At 44.8% G+C, this 16,932-nt stretch overlaps 2 protein-coding genes across 2 annotated transcripts; both read left to right on the top strand.

Moving 5' to 3' along the window:
* Nucleotides 1–1,020: 1,020 nt before the first annotated feature.
* On the top strand, nt 1,021–6,361 carry LOC100194644 (phosphoglycerate mutase 2-1 (muscle); the record flags this gene model as incomplete). The annotated part of the gene is given in 3 exon segments (NM_001139729.1): nt 1,021–1,494; nt 2,390–2,570; nt 5,994–6,361. Coding segments are annotated over 3 exon segments (768 nt in total). The 3' UTR covers nt 6,164–6,361.
* A 3,883-nt stretch (nt 6,362–10,244) lies between these two features.
* LOC106563169 (T-box-containing protein TBX6L) lies at nt 10,245–14,322 on the top strand. The gene is made up of 9 exons (XM_014128457.2): nt 10,245–10,260; nt 10,435–10,579; nt 10,819–10,921; nt 11,785–11,949; nt 12,080–12,226; nt 12,344–12,420; nt 12,506–12,585; nt 12,704–12,941; nt 13,323–14,322. Exons 1-9 carry the CDS (start codon nt 10,245–10,247, stop codon nt 13,795–13,797), a joined length of 1,446 nt encoding a protein of 481 aa, XP_013983932.1. The 3' UTR covers nt 13,798–14,322.
* Nucleotides 14,323–16,932: the final 2,610 nt, after the last annotated feature.

Here is a 16,932-nt window from a genome sequence, read left to right as displayed (position 1 = left end):
GGACTACTAGAGTATGTGTGTTATTATACAGTAGGACTACTGGAGTATGTGTGTTATTATACAGTAGGACTACTATAGTATGTGTGTTATTATACAGTAGGACTACTGGAGTATGTGTGTTATTATACAGTAGGACTACTAGAGTATGTGTGTTATTATACAGTAGGACTACTGGAGTATGTGTGTTATTTTACAGTAGGACTACTAGAGTATGTGTGTTATTATACTTTAGGACTACTGGAGTATGTGTGTTATTATACAGTAGGACTACTGGAGTATTGTGTGTTATTATACTTTAGGACTACTGGAGTATGTGTGATATTATACAGTAGGACTACTGGAGTATGTGTTTTATGTTACAAGTTCCCCTAACGTAACCTCATGTTGAGGCAGAATGTTTTAGTCTGTTTTTCCCTAGTCACTACTACCTCATTGCTTGGTATAGTTGCCTGTGTCAGTTCTAGTTTTGGAGTTAGATTACTAATTCCATTGCCTTTTATGGATGTCAGAAACTCTCAGAAACTCTACCACAGTAGGTTGATGGCACCCTAATTGGGGAGGACGTGCTCGTGGTAATGGCTGGAGCGGAATAGGTGGAATGCTATCAAATGCATCAAACATATGGTTTTCATGTGTTTGATGCCATTCCATTTGCTCCGTTTCGGCCATTATTATGAGCCGTCCTCCCCTCAGCAGCCTCCTGTGCACTCTACAGCGCCCCAGCAGCAGCAGCTTACTCTGATCTTTACACTTTTATTTCACAGCCCTCGGTTTAAAAGTCATGTTGCTATTTTAGCTCAATCCCTGACCTCTGGCCTTCCCAGCTGGGACATGTCCCTCCAGTCCATGGGAGGCCCTGCCCTATTGGCTGAGCCTAGCTGTCCATCAGGGGGTGAAGTTCCCTCATTGGTGGAGAGCAGTTTATGCCCGGCTGCTACGCAGGGCTTCATTCCAGAATGCTATAAAAAGAGTGTGTGGGGAGTCGCTCGGGGCTGTTGGTCTCAGAGTGTGTGTGTACCATAAGGGAGGGCCGTGTCTCGTGTGTTTGGTAAAGGAATTTAAAGCAACACTGCAAGCATGACTACTGCCCATAAGTTGGTGATCGTCCGTCATGGCGAGAGTGAGTGGAACCAGTACAACAAATTCTGTGGTTGGTTTGATGCCGACCTCAGCGAGAAGGGCCTGGAAGAGGCCAAACGTGGTGCCAAGGCCATCAAGGACGCCGGAATGAAGTTTGACATCTGCCACACCTCCGTGTTGAAGCGAGCAGTCAAGACCCTGTGGACCATCATGGAAGGCACAGACCAGATGTGGCTGCCCGTGTACCGCACATGGCGTCTGAACGAGCGCCACTACGGCGGCCTGACAGGTCTCAACAAGGCCGAGACAGCCGAGAAGCACGGAGAGGAGCAGGTCAAGATCTGGCGTCGTTCCTTTGACACCCCCCCTCCCCCCATGGAACACGACCACGCCTTCCACAAGATCATCAGTGAAGTAAGAGGCCGGTGACGGTGGTGGTGAATAATAGTACTACACAAAACAGACTTGTGAACCACATTTTAGGTCTGTGACTGCTAACATAGAATAATAACACCTGGCACATTATTTTAAAATGTTGCGTGCAACTACCCCTGGAATATGTTCCCATTTTACAAGGAAACCAGTCAATTTCAGGAGATGTATGACTTGCTTAGGAGATCCTGCAAGACTAAGACTTGCAGGTGTTAGTCGAAGTAAAACAGCATTGGATGGATGGAACAGTGTTGGATGAAATTCTAGAACTTCTCATGTAAGACTTGTTACTTGTATGAGCCAAAACATGCACTGTAGAAATCAAATCAAATCAAATGTTATTTGTCACATGCGCCGAATGGAACAGGTGTAGACCTTACCATGAAATGGTTACTTACAAGCCCTTAACCAACAATGCAGTTTTAAGTTAAGTTAAGTTAAGAAAATATTTACTAAATAAACAAAAATGTAAAAAATTATGAAAAGTAACACAATTAAATAACAATAACGAGGCTATATACAGGGGGTACCGGTAGGTAGGGGTAAAGTGAGTATGCATAGATAATAAACAGCGAGTAGCAGCAGTGTAAAAACAAAGGGGGGGGGCGCAGTCTTATTGTTCACCAGTCTTATTGCTTGGGGGTAGAAGCTAAGGAGCATTTTGGACCTAGACTTGGCGCTCTGGTACTGCTTGCCGTGAGGTAGCAGAGACAACAGTCTATGACTTGGGTGACTTCCTCTGACATGTACTGCTTGAGGTACTACGTAGACTTTGCCAGGTTTCATTTGCAACCCTCTAGGATGTTACATCACACCTGCTTTTGTGATGATACATTTGAGCAGTGTAACCCAACATGCTGTTCTGTCCTCCCACCAGTCACGGCGCTACAAGGGCCTGAAGCCCGGGGAGCTGCCCACATGTGAGTCCCTGAAGGACACTATTGCCCGTGCCCTGCCCTACTGGAATGATGTCATCGCACCTGAGATCAAGGCTGGCAAGAACGTCATCATCGCTGCCCACGGCAACAGCCTCCGCGGAATTGTCAAACACTTAGAGGGTTGGTATTATGGGCTGCTGCAGTGGCTGGGGGGGGGGGGCAGGAAGTGGCAGAGGGTGTACAGGGAAAAGGTTAGAGTTCATGTTTCACAAGGAATGTCCAGCGTGGCATGTTGTCAAACATCACATGACTCACACATCTAACAGATGCATAGCCACTGCTATACACTCATGACATTACAGTTACTCACCTAACTGTTTGCTGACTGTGGCTCAGTGAAAATACAGCTGCTGGGCCTGTAGGCATAGTATGGTACACCACATGCACCCAGTCACATAAATATATATATATATATATTACATTTTTTGCCCATTAAAATAACATCTGGTTGATCAGAAATACAGGGTAGACATTGTTAATGTTGTAAATGACTATTGTAGCTGGAAATGGCTGATTTATTATGGAATATCTACATAGGCGTACAGAGGCTCATTACCGTATCAGCAACCATCACTCCTGTGTTCCAATGGCACGTTGTGTTAGTTAATCCAAGTTTATCATTTTAAAAGGCTAATTGATCATTAGAAAACCATTTTGCAATTATGTTAGCACAGCTGAAAACTGTTGTGCTGATTAAGGAAGCAATAAAACTGGCCTTCTTTAGACTAGTTGAGTATCTGGAGCATCAGCATTTGTGTGTTCAATTACAGGCTCAAAATGGCTAGAAACAAATAACTTTTTTCTGAAACTCGTCAGTCTATTCTTGTTCTGAGAAATCAAGGCTATTCCATGTGAGAAATTGCCAAGAAACTGAAGATCTCGTACAACGCTGTGTACTACTCCCTTCACAGAACAGGGCAAACTGTGGGAGTGGGAGCCTCCGATGCACAACTGAGCAAGAGGACAAGTACATTAGAGTGTTTGGTTTGAGAAACAGATGACTCACAAGTCCTCAACTGGCAGCTTCATTAAATAGTACGCGCAAAACACCAGTCTCAACGTCAACAGTGAAGAGGCGACTGCTGGCCTTCTAGGCATAGTTCCTTTGTCCAGTCTGTGTTCTTTTGCCCATCTTAATATTTTATTTTTATTGGCCAGTCTGAGATATGGCTTTTTCTTTGCAACTCTGCCTAGATGGCCAGCATCCTGGAGTCGCCTTTTAAAATGATAAACTTGGATTAGCGAACACAACGTGCCATTGGAACACAGGAGTGATGGTTGCTGATAATGGGCCTCTGTACGCCAATGTAGATATTCCACTAAAAATGTGCCGTTTCCAGCTACAATAGTCATTTACAACATTAACAATGTCTACACTGTATTTCTGATCAACTAGATGTTATTTTAATGGACAAAAAATGTGCTTTTCTTTCAAAAACGAGGACATTTCTAAGTGACACCAAACCTTTGAACTGTATATATATACAGTACCAGTCAAAAGTTTGGACACACCTACTCATTGAAGGGTTTTTCTTTATTTTTACTATTTTATACATTGTAGAATAAAAGTGAAGACATCAAAACTATGAAATAACACATATGGAATCATGTAGTAGCCAAATTGACTATTTAAAATGGATGAAATAAAACATTTGCTCAGCAATCTACACACAATACCCCATAATGACAAAGCAAAAGCAGGTTATTTGAATTTGTTTCAAATGTATACTTTCTTTAAACCGAAATACCTTATTTACATAAGTAAACAGTCCCTTTGCTATGAGACTCGAAATTGAGCTCAGGTGCATCCTGTTTCCACTGATGATCTTTGACATGTTTCTACAACTTGATTGGAGTCCACCTGTGGTAAATTCAGTTGACAGGACATGATTTGGAAAGGCACACACCTGTCTATATAAGGTCACACAGTTGGCAGTGCATGTCAGAGCAAAAACCAAGCCATGAGGTCGAAGGAATTGTCCGTAGAGCTCCGAGACAGGATTGTGTCAAGGCACAGATCTGGGGAAGTGTACCAAAAAATGTCTGCAGCATTGCAGGTCCCCCAAGAACACAGTGGCCTCCATCATTCTTAAATGGAAGAAGTTTAGAACCACCAAAACTCTTCCTAGAGCTGGCCGCCCGGCCAAACTGAGCAATCGGGGGAGAAGGGTCTTGGTCAGGGAGCTGATCACTCTGACAGAGCTCTAGAGTTCCTCTGTGGAGATGGGAGAACCTTCCAGAAGAACAACCATCTCTGCAGCACTCCACCAATCAGGCCTTTATGGTAGAGTGGCCAGACGGAAGACACTCCTCAGTAAAAGACACATGACAGCCCGCATGGAGTTTGCCAAAAGGCACCTAAAGACTCTCAGACCATGAGAAACAAGATTCTCTGGTTTGATTGAACTCTTTGGTCTGAATGCCAAGCGTAACGTCTGGAGGAATCCTGGCACCATCCCTACAGTGAAGCATGGTGGTGGCAGCATCATGCTGTGGGGATGTTTTTCTGGGGCAGGGACTGGGAGACTAGTCAGGATTGAGGCAAAGATGAACGGAGCATAGTACAGAGAGATCAGGACCTCAGACTGGGGCGAAGGTTCACCTTCCGCCAGGACAACGACCCTAAGCACACAGCCAAGACAATGCAGGAATGTGCGAGGCATTGGAAAACCTCCCTGGTCTTTGTGGTTGAATAAGTGTTTGAAATTCACTGTTCGACTGAGGGACAATACAGATAATTGTATGTGTGGGGTACAGAGATGAGGTTGTCATTCAAAAATCATGTTAAAATCTATTATTGCAGACAGAGTCCATGCAACTTATTATGTGACTTGTTAAACACATTTTTACTCCTGAACTTATTTATGCTTTCCATAACAAAGGGGTTGAATGCTTATTGACTCAAGACATTTATTTATTTTATTTTATGAATATATATTTTTTTCTCAAAACATAATTCCACTGACATTATGGGGTACTGTGTAAAAACATTCAGGCTGTAACACAACCAAATGTGGAAAAACGTAAGGTGTGTGAATATTTTCTGAAGGCACATTTCCAGATAACCAGGAGTCTATAAATAGCTTGGGCTCTCTCCCTGGAGCTCAGACAGACACAGTGGAAAAGGCCATGGGCGCGGTTCCCGTTACTGACACGACCTTTCTGCAGAAAGGTTCTGCATTCTCCAGGAGTGGTGGGACCGGGGTGATGCAGACAGGGTTGCTGGGTGGCAGGGTTGCAGAGGGAGAGGGGGTGACAAGAGGGCAGAGGGAAAGGGCAGAGAAAGGTAAGGTCTGCTGAAACAAGCTACTTAGTGGCCCCCCTAGCGCTCCCCTGAAAGAGGAGTATGGACGACCTCCCCTGTCAAAGGTGGTAGTAGTTAAGAAATATACCAGCCTTTGAGGATCTGTACTTCCCCTCCACTGGGAATACACATGTCAAATACATTGCCTTATGTGAATTTCCTCTATGTGAATGACCAGTCTTGATTTCCCACACTATCCTCTGCTCACTCCTAACACGTCTTTCTGTCTGTCTCGTCAGGCATGTCAGACGCTGCCATCATGGAGCTGAACCTGCCAACAGGTATCCCCATTGTGTACGAGCTGGACGCGAACCTGAAGCCCGTCAAGCCCATGGCTTTCCTGGGAGACGCTGAGACTGTGAAGAAGGCCATGGAGGCCGTGGCTGCCCAGGGCAAAGCTAAGAAGTAAGCCAGCCTGGAGACATCAAGAGGAGAAAGAAAAAAAGTGACTGTCCCTCCCCCCCGCACAAGCCTTGTCCACTCACCCAAACACACAAACACACACACACTATTGTGGAGTGTCACAGTCCCACTGTAGGTGTTGGTGAAGCCCTGTGTTAAGGGCACAACAGTCTGACACAACAAATAAAGAAAACACCTTTTTGTGTATTTGCCTGTTTCTGCTTTTATCTCTTCCCTCTTCACCTCTTCCTCCACCTCTGTTTTGATGTTTTTTCTCCTTTCTAATCTTTTTCATCATTTTCCTCACTTGCTCCACTTTTTCCATTTACTCCTCCATGACCTGATCTTCCTTCTCTCCCTGATGGGTAATTCAGTGGTATCAGCATGGCGATGGTGGTGCTGTGTAATCTTATCCAGATAGCAGAGCAGAGCGGGGAGGAGAGAGAAGAGGAGGGTCACTGAGTTCCTTTTGGCAGCGTTCCTGTGGTGCAGCAGCACCTTGTCTGACTCCGTCCCTCCCCATCCCTCTCATCTCCTCAGTACAGACACAATACACTGGCTGGGGCTGGCTCAGGGCCAGGGACACGTTTAACACTGGACTAGTAGCTCTCTCCGGTGACAAAAGGACAGGTGCAGGGGATAGTGTGTGTGTGTGTGTGTGTGTGTGTGTGTGTGTGTGTGTGTGTGTGTGTGTGTGTGTGTGTGTGTGTGTGTGTGTGTGTGTGTGTGTGTGTGTGTGTGTGTGTGTGTGTGTGTGTGTGTGTGTGTGTGTGTGTGTGTGTGTGTGTGTGTGTGTGTGTGTGTGTTTAGGGGGTGAGGTACCAGGGCAAAGTCAGTGTGTGTAGCAATATAGCTCAGTATTTGTATGATTTATTTGAGTGTTTTATTTTGCTCAACTTTATCAAGGGTGCCAATAATTTCGGTCATGACTGTATATCAGATGACTGGGTCAGAGAAGGGGGCACTAAAATAAATTGCCTTCACATTAGATTGAACGCAAATGACATCAAACCTAGAGCTGAGACAGCAGTAAAATGACATTTTACACTAACTAGTCTGGATCCTAAACACAGCGCTGTTCTAAAGTGGATAAATAAAATCATACTTCCATCACTTAAGTTAGAAAATCTTTAATTCAATTCTCGACTACAGCCAACCTTATAAAGCAGTGTGTTGTAAGACATTCAGATGTTCTTATTTAAGTTTTATACTGTAAGGTATCTATGTCTTCACTGACACAAACAATTTAGCTTTTCCAATCAATCTTGCTTCAAAAATAGGTTTTCTCTCTACTTGCATTGAATAAAATCCTTCATTTAAAGTGAAAAGTATTCATCCACATAATAAATGATCAAGCCCCAGAACTGACTTCTCTCAACTTTTCAAATATAAAACACAATTATAATGTTGAATGTGCTATTGAGCAGTCAAAGGCTAAATGCTACCTACTAACAGAGGTGTTGATATGGAAGTAAATACCAGAGTTGTTCAATGTATAAGCTATAGGAGAAATTAGAGTATCAATGTATAATCTATGGGAGAAATTAGAGTACCAATGTATAATCTATAGGAGAAATTAGAGTACCAATGTATAATCTATAGGAGAAATTAGAGTACCAATGTATAATCTATAGGAGAAATTAGAGTACCAATGTATAATCTATAGGAGAAATTAGAGTACCCTCTAGTGGTTCAACGTGTTCTTATCTGTCGAGTGATTATTTTCCACATTATTAGAATTGCATGTGTGGGGAGCCAGAAGCAGCTGAGCCCAATAGGTTGCCATGCAACCAGAATCCACCAGGGTGAGCTAGTCCCACAGAGATGCCCACTGCGGCAGAGAAACTTCATCTGAAGAGACCAGAGAATGCCAGAGAAGCCGGTGTTTGAAGGATGTATTGGCACAGGTGTTGTTAGGCCTGAGATGAAGTCGAGCGTTGCGTTATGCCTAACAACAGCCCTTAGCCGTGGTATATTGGCCTATTGCTTTATTAAGCCAATGTCTAACTTCTTTGACATTAAACGGTCCCAACACAATTTTTTTGCCATGCATACTGTATCATAGTTGCAAAGGTCATGGGGAAAACCTACACTTCAGGTACATAGGCCTACAGAATTCCACCTTCCAGGCTGAGGTTGATCTAGGCGGTAGGGATGTGTCTCTGCATGTCAGTCTGGAAGGTAGATGGGCCTAATTGAACACTCCGATGTGCTTCAACTTCTCCGAGGCTATTGTACAACAGATATGCATGTGCACGCACACAAACACACCTTGATTTTACCTGAGTATTTAGGCCTGCCTGAGTCATCCAGGTTTTCCCATCTGGAACATTCTTAAAGCTGAAGGTGCAAAATGAAACAGAGATACTAAGCTTTCTGCAACAATGAGTTTCACACTGACATACAAAGTTTGAGTCATGCATTTGTTATACGTCCTCTGTTGTATCCCTATGAGAGATTCCATTTAGCACTGTGTGAATTGAATTATATCCCTATACTAACTCTTGAGACAATAGCCACTAAAGCTACCACATACAAAGGCCTCACCCTCTACCCTTGTGCTATGAAAAGTGTTGCATACAATGTCCACACACAGACACAGTAACCTATTCAGAATTGAAACAATGTTTATTCAAAGCACTTTTTCACCAATCTGGGCCATGTGCTCCAAAACAGTGCAGTAATAGTTTATCACAGAGTAATTAACACAAATACAGTATGCACAACATAGACTCAAACCCAACTTCTGGAGTCCTCTCAAACCTCAATGATGATTGCGTCTGAAATTCAGATAGGATGTGCCTGGGCTGTGTGACCGTCACTCCTTCACTGCTCTCTGGGTGTGTTTAGCATGTGTGTGGATCTCAGCCGGGGCTCAGGAGGGTGCTCCAGACCCAGACAGGGGCCGCACGGGATCAGAGCAGCCAGAATGGAGGGCCCTGCGGTGGGGTTATCACACATCAGAAACCCTGGAGCCTCCATCCATCCCCCCATCCCCTCCCTCTGTCCTTTCAGGCTAACAGGCCACTTGTGCCAGCCCCATTAGGCCCCATACGGCACCTCTCCAGGCCTGGGGTGCCATCGGCCATGATTAGCCAGAACTGCCTCCCATTGTCAAGGACGGAGATAACTCAACCCCCCCCACTCCCCCATTTAAAACCCTTAACCAACAGTGCAGTTCAAGAAATAGTTAAGTAAAATATTTACCAAATAAACGAAGTAAAAAATTATAATAAAAAGTAACACAATAAAAAAACTATAACTTGGCTATATACAGGGGGTACCGGTATCGAGTCAATGTGTGGGGGGTACAGGTTAGTCGACATAATTTGTACATGTTGGTAGAGGTGAAGTGACTATGTATTGATAATAAACAGCAAGTAGCAGCAGTGTAAAAAAACTAATGGGGGGGGGGTCAATGTAAATGAGGCTCCCAGATGGCGCAGCGGTCTAAGGCACCACATCTCAGTGCTTGAGGCATCACTACAGACACCCTGGTTTGATTCCAGGCTGTATCACAACCGGCCGTGATTGGGAGTCCCATAGGGCGGCTCACAATTGGCCCAGCGTCGTTCGGGTTTGGCCGGTCTATGCCCTCATTGTAAATAACTGACTTGCATAGCTAAATAAAGGTACATTAGTTTATTTGAAAAGTATACATACTTTATTTAAACAGTGATTTCTAGAAACAAAAGGTCACGTTCAGGCAGCTAATTCTTCACAGCAGCACAGTATGCCCACCCCCACCATTTCCCACCCCCTTGTCTGACACTTCAAAGGTTCGAAACCAGGCACACCACTCTGTTGTAACCACACCCACTTTGTCCTCACGGCCATTCCCCTTCTGGGCTGACCAATGAACTCCAGAGGTCAGCCCCTCTAACTCCACAAGTTAAGGATATGGAAAGGAAAGTTTTGAGATTGATACGAAACTTTTCATGATCCAAGGACCACCACTAAGTCCACGGCTCCTCTCACAGTATTCTCACAGCGATGTGGGTCTGACAGCAGCGATATCAGCACACACATTTGGATAAGGAATTTGATCTTGATATTCTCTTTGACCATTGTGGTGAACCGTGCAGGCAATGCAGCATATCTCTGGTAAGTATCACTTTTTCAACCTTTGCTACGTCAGTCAGGGGTCTAGCAAGAGAGTAACAGCAAGTCTATTGCATAGTTGAAATGTTGCATTGTCTGTGGAAATCTCTGTGTACAAAGGGTTTCTCCAGCACTGGTCCACTCTATAAGGCTCCATGTCCCCCTCTCTCTCTCCAGAGCCGAGGCCCAACATGATGACTCCGTCCCCCCCTACAGCTGACCCCTACCACCAAGGCAACGTCAGGATGATCCTGGAGAAGGCTGACCTCTGGAAGTCCTTCCACAACCTGGGGACTGAGATGATCATCACCAAACATGGCCGGTACAATTGTTGTTATATCCTTCACCATCATTTTTGATCTGTGTAAATCTACTAAACACATTCTATGCTATGGTGTGTTCACTGCAAAGTACCTTTCACCCGCGTTTCATGCCATATTGTAGCTTTACCAATGTTGTGAAAGTGTATCTGTTGCTAGTATGCTTTTTTTGAGAGAGCGCATAGAGTTGTGATCAGGAATTGAGAGGATAATACAATTAGTGTGCATTTGTATGTATCAGGAGGATGTTTCCCCACTGCAACGTCAGTATATCTGGACTCCAACCCTATACCAACTATGTCCTCATGGTGGAAATGGTTCCGGTGGACAACTCCAGATACAGGGTAAAAGCAACATGTCCACCATCCTTATATAATGCCTCAGTTGCAGGGAGTTTTTCCTAGCCACCGTGCCTCTACATCTGCATTGCTTGCTGTTTGTGGTTTTAGGCTGGGTCTCTGTATAGCACTTTGTGACATATGCAGATGTAAAAAGGGCTTTATAAATACATTTGATTGATAATACATTTGATTGATAATACATTTAATTGATAATACATTTGATTGATATATCATGTCTTATACACACATTACAATACATTTCTACTGGGAAAGTTCCAATTAGATAAGCACAATGTGTCACAGTTTGGAATATAGTCAGGCATTGATTTAAAAGGAAACATAAGGAGATTAAGTAGAAGACAAGCTTGCAGTCAGTCTGCATCCAGCATACAGTCCAGACGGTGCTCCGCCCACACCCAGCCAATCACCACACACACTGCATATCAAAGACCATTACTACGTCCTGTTTTTCTACCCCCGGCTGGAGGTTCAGCCTCAGCCATTTAGCAAACCCCCCCCACTCCAATCAAAGTGAATGGGGAGCAATACCCCCTCCATGCATCCACTGGCCCTCCCCTCAGTACACATTGCTTTTGACCATATGCTCCAGAGAGAGAGGAGCGTTTTTCTTTTGCTATAGCAGTTCATATATATATGTTGGTAGATTATATGCAATTATATACATACCTACAGGATACTGTTCAAGCTTGCAATAATATGCACCACAGATTCCTTATATATATATCAGTGTAAAGACTGGGGGTATGTGAGTTTTTGTGGAGTGTCTACGTGTTGAGGCTTGTCTTGTGGTACGTTTCACACCTGAGTAACGCCTGTCCCCTCCCCCCTTCTCTCTGTCTTTGTAGTGGAATAAAGGCCAGTGGGACATGGCTGGGAAAGCCGAGCCCCAGCTCCCCTGTCGGACGTATGTGCATCCAGACTCCCCCACCCCGGGCTCCTACTGGATGAAACAATCGGTGTCCTTCCTCAAGCTCAAACTCACCAACCACACACTGGACCAGCACGGCCATGTAAGAACACGTATCTCCTTCTCTACTGAATCCCCAGCCCCCAACCTCTCACAGTCTGAGAGTAGACAGCTGTCATTTCTGTAAACAACATTATTTGCTGACTCATTAGTGGTGTCTGTTCTCTCCTCAGATCATCCTGCACTCTATGCATCGCTACATCCCACGCTTCTCTGTGGTCCAGGCTGACAGTCTGCACAGTGTGCGCTGGGGACACTTCCATTACTTCTCCTTCCCTGAGACCTCCTTCACTGCAGTCACGGCCTACCAGAACACTAAGGTCCATCTATCAACTCATGTATTAAGAACATACAAACGGCGCACCCACATAATTAACTTGCTCTTTGGGAATGGGTGTAACCCCATCTGATGTCTTCATCTCCACTCCTGCTTTCAGATCGCTAAACTCAAGATTGACCACAACCCCTTTGCTAAAGGATTCAAAGGGGAGAACACCCGTACTCATAGCAAGAGGTAGGGATCAATAGAACTATAACACTACGTGCGTGTGAGTTGGGGAGACGTGCTTTACAAGTTTTTATTGTCTTTTATTTTATAGGTGTCGATCCAACAAGAGTCCTGGAAATGCTTCGAAGAAAGCCAAACAAGACAGAGAAACAGAATTCAAAAGTCCTTCAAGTATGAATCTTAACTCTATACAGTAAGATTAGATTGGTCAGATCTGTATAATGTCAAAGGTTGTCCAGCCCATAGACCTATAGGCAGTCTCATAGATCCACAATCTTTTCCCATATAGACCTCCAAAGGGCAACATTAGACTGTGAGCCAGCAGAACGGGGGATAACCTTGGGAACAACAGAGAACATGGTGTCGGCTAAGGAGGAGCTCTTCTCCCCCTGGGCCATGGAACAGGACCCGTCCCAGAGCCACAGCCTGCACACTGAAATACTGGAGCTCCACGACCACAGACAGGACTACAGTACTGAGGAGCAGATGGTGCCTGGCCCTGCATCTATGTCCTACCAACCATGCAGGTACTGTACAACCACCAGGCACAAACGCATGCATGTATAAGCGCAACATTGTAGCATTATAAACTAGATTGTAAAGCATACCTTGACTTAAATTTTTTGGAGGTGAAACCCAACATACAGGCGAATCCCCACTCTAACAGCCTGCACACCCACACAGGTTCATATTCAGAATCATGACCCATTATGCCAAAAGAAAACTCAGTGACTCTGTGCTATACTTAACAGGCACTCTATGGTGCAGAATACACCTCCATACTGTGCAATTAAAAGTGACACTTTGAGTCAGCGAGTGTTTGAGTTCACATACTGTATGTGGGTTGATGACAATAACAACTAAGAAGTCATATAAGTAACCCGCTCCATATTTATTTTTCTCTCCAGATCTGTTGAGCATGGCAGACTTCCCTCTCCACCTTCTGCAATGGAGGATTGCAAAGGCAGGCGCAGCTATGAGTCTCACCTCCGTGATGTAGCCACTGTCCCTGGGCACAAGACTAACAGTCCTGGCCATGTCAGGGACATGGGACACACCCCCTTGGCTCCAGCCATGCCCCAGGACTATAGAATGTCCCCTGTCCATCTGCCCACGTGCTCCAAAACCTACCCTGGATACCTGGGTTACAGTTACCCCCTTTATGGCCACTACACTACTAACCAGGGTATGGGTCAGTGGAGTGAGGGGGGTACAGGACAGTACCCTGGACAGTCCTTGACTCACCATCTGCCCTTTTTCACCAGTCAAACACTGACTGCAGACCACGGCACCCACCAACGCAGCGTCCATCACCATGGCAACACAGAGGCAGAGTGGAGCTGGAGCCAGTACTTGAGTTTGGATAATGATCAGAATAGCTGACTGACTCACAAAGTGAAGGAGCTGAGTTTCATTCTGTGAACAAAGCTACTTGTGACATTTCAGAAAAGTGAGAGCCTATGGTCTTTGTGCACGAGGTCCAAACCAAGATATCGTCAAGTGTGTTTTTTAACTTGTTCTCTGCTATGGACATGTGTGTCAAGAGGAGTGTGTGCAATTTTCTGTTACAAGTCTTTGCAGAGCTGTAGTCCTATTTAGCGGAAATAGCAGAAGGCTATTTGAGCTATATACTGGACTTAATGGACTGAGCCTCCACATACTGTGCCTGGTGCTCCATATGAACTGCATTCAAATGTTTGTGGGCATTCATGCTTGTATTACGTATGTGATGTGTGTATGCTTGTTTGTTTACTTATCAAAGTGATGATAATTGAGATCAGATTATGACCAAAAGGATATCATGATATCCAAAAATAAATAATAATAAGATTCCCATATCTGTATGGTTCTCTACATCATAACTGTTGTAAATATGACAACTCTTAAGAGGTTTCACACAAGCCATAAGTGATTCCAACATGAAGGGTCATCAATGTTACCCAGCAGAAACTGCATGACAGAGAGCTACAAAGGGACACAGAGGTGAGTCCTTCACCCCCACAGGAGGACAGACAGGCCAGGAACACATGTAAATAAGTCAATCAATCAAATGTATTTATAAAGCCCTTTTTACATCAGCCGATGTCACAAAGTGCTATACAGAAACCCAGCCTAAAACCCCAAACAGCAAGCAATGCAGATGTAGAAGCAAGGTGGCTAGGAAAACCTCCCTAGAAAGACAGGAACCTAAGAAGAAACCTAGAGAGGAACCAGGTTCTGAGGCGTGGCCAGTCCTCTTCTGGCTGTGCCAGGTAGAGATTATAACAGTACATGGCCAAGATGTTCAAACGTTCATAGATGACCAGCAGGGTCAAATAATAATAATCACAGTGGTTGTAGAGGGTGCAACAGGTCAGCACCTAAGGAGTAAATGCCAGTTGGCTTTTCATAGCCGATCATTCAGAGTTAGAGACAGCGGGTGCGATTAAGAGAGAGAGTTGAAAACAGCAGGTCCGGGACAAGGTAGCACGTCCGGTGAACAGGTCACGGTTCCAAAGCCGCAGGCAGAACAGTTGAAACTGGAACAGCAGTACGACCAGGTGGACTGGGGACAGCAAGGACTCATCAGGCCAGGTAGTCCTGAGGCATGGTCCAAGGGCTCAGGTCCTCTGAGAGAAGAGAGAATTAGAGGGAGCATAGTTAAATTCACACAGGACACCGGATAAGACAGGAGAAATACTCCAGATATAACAGACTGACCCTAGCCACCCGACACATAAACAATTGCAGCATAAATACTGGAGGCTGAGACAGGAGGGGTCGGGAGACACTGGCCCCATCCAACGACACCCCCGGACAGGGCCAACCAGGGATACCTTCAACCACCACCTTACCATCCTGAGACAAGGCGCAGTACAGCCCACAAAGATCTCCGCATGGCACAACCCAAGGGGGGCGCCAACCCGGAGAGGAAGATCACGTCAGTGACTCAACCCACTCAAGTGACGCACCACTCATAGGGACGGCATGGAAGAGCACCAGTAAGCCAGTGACTCAGGCCCCGTAATAGGGTTACGGCAGAGAATCCCAGTGGAGAGAGGGGAACTGGCCAGGCAGAGACAGCAAGGGCGGTTCGTCGCTCCAGTGCCTTTCCGTTCACCTTCACACTCCTGGGCCAGACTACACTCAATCATAGGACCTACTGAAGAGATGAGTCTTCAATAAAGACTTAAAGGTTGAGACCGAGTCTGCGTCTCACTCAATCATATGACCTACCGAAGAGATCAAATCAAATTTTATTTGTCACATACACATGGTTAGCAGATGTTAATGCGAGTGTAGCGAAATGCTTGAGTCTTCAATAAAGACTTAAAGGTCGAGACCGAGTCTGCGTCTCTCACATGGATAGGCAGACCATTCCATAAAAATTGAGCTCCATAGGAGAAAGCCCTGCCTCCAGCTGTTTGCTTAGAAATTCTAGGGACAATAAGGAGGCCTCTGTCTTGTGACCATAGTGTACGTGTTGGTATGCACCGCAAGACCAAATTGGAAAGATAGGTAGGAGCAAGTCCATGTAATGCTTTATAGGTTAGCAGTAAAACCTTGAAATCAGCCCTGCCGTAACAGGAAGCAAGTGTAGGAAGGCTAGCACTGAAGTAATATATCACATTTTTTGGTTTTAGTCAAGATTCTAGCAGCCGTGTTTAGGACTAACTGAAGCTTATTTAGTGCTTTATCCGGGTAGCCGGAAAGTAGAGCATTGCAGTAGTCTAATCTAGAAGTGACAAAAACATGGATTAATTCTTCTGCATAATTTTTGGACAGAATGCTTCTGATTTTGTAATGTTACGTAGATGGAAAAACGCTGTCCTTGAAATAGTCTTGATATGTTCGTCAAAAGAGAGATCAGGGTCCAGAGCAACACCGAGGTCCTTCACAGTTTTATTTGAGACGACTGTACAACTATCAAGATGAATTGTCAGATTCAACAGAAGATCTCTTTGTTTCTTGGGACCGAGAACAAGCTGTTTTGTCCGAGTTTAAAAGTAAAAAAGTTGCAGCCATCCACTTCCTTATGTCTGAAACACAGGCTTCCAGGGAAGGCAATTTTGTGGCTTCACCATGTTTCATTGAAATGTACAGCTGTGTATCGTCCGCATAGCAGTGAAAGCTAACATTACGTTTCCGGGTGGCATCACCAAGAGGTAAAATATATAGTGAAAACAATAGTGGTCCTAAAACGGAATCTTGAGGAACACTGAAATGTACAGTTGATTTGTCAGAGGACAAACCATCCACAGAGACAAACTGATATCTTTCCGACAGATAATATCTAAACCAGGCCAGAACTTGACCATGTAGACGAATTTGGGTTTCCAATCTCTCCAAAAGAATGTGGTGATCGATGATATCAAAAGCAGCACTAAGGTCTAGGAGCACGAGGACAGATGCAGAGCCTTGGTCTTCAGGAAGGCAGTGAGTTGCTGCGCAACAGCTTTTTCTACAATTTTTGAGAGGAATGGAAGATTCGATATAGGCTGATAGTTTTTTGTATTTTCTGGGTCAATGCTTGGCTTT

This window comes from Salmo salar, chromosome ssa11 (assembly GCF_905237065.1).
Source record: "Salmo salar chromosome ssa11, Ssal_v3.1, whole genome shotgun sequence".
Taxonomy (NCBI): Eukaryota; Metazoa; Chordata; class Actinopteri; order Salmoniformes; family Salmonidae; genus Salmo; species Salmo salar.
This window is presented reverse-complemented; position numbering and strand designations above follow the sequence as displayed.

Bases quoted from the DNA above. Each gene is read 5' to 3' on its own strand.
- LOC106563169 (XM_014128457.2), top strand. The intron at 10,922-11,784 runs GTAAAAGCAACA...CTGTCTTTGTAG, and splicing joins TGGACAACTCCAGATACAGG to TGGAATAAAGGCCAGTGGGA. The intron at 11,950-12,079 runs GTAAGAACACGT...TTCTCTCCTCAG, and splicing joins CACTGGACCAGCACGGCCAT to ATCATCCTGCACTCTATGCA.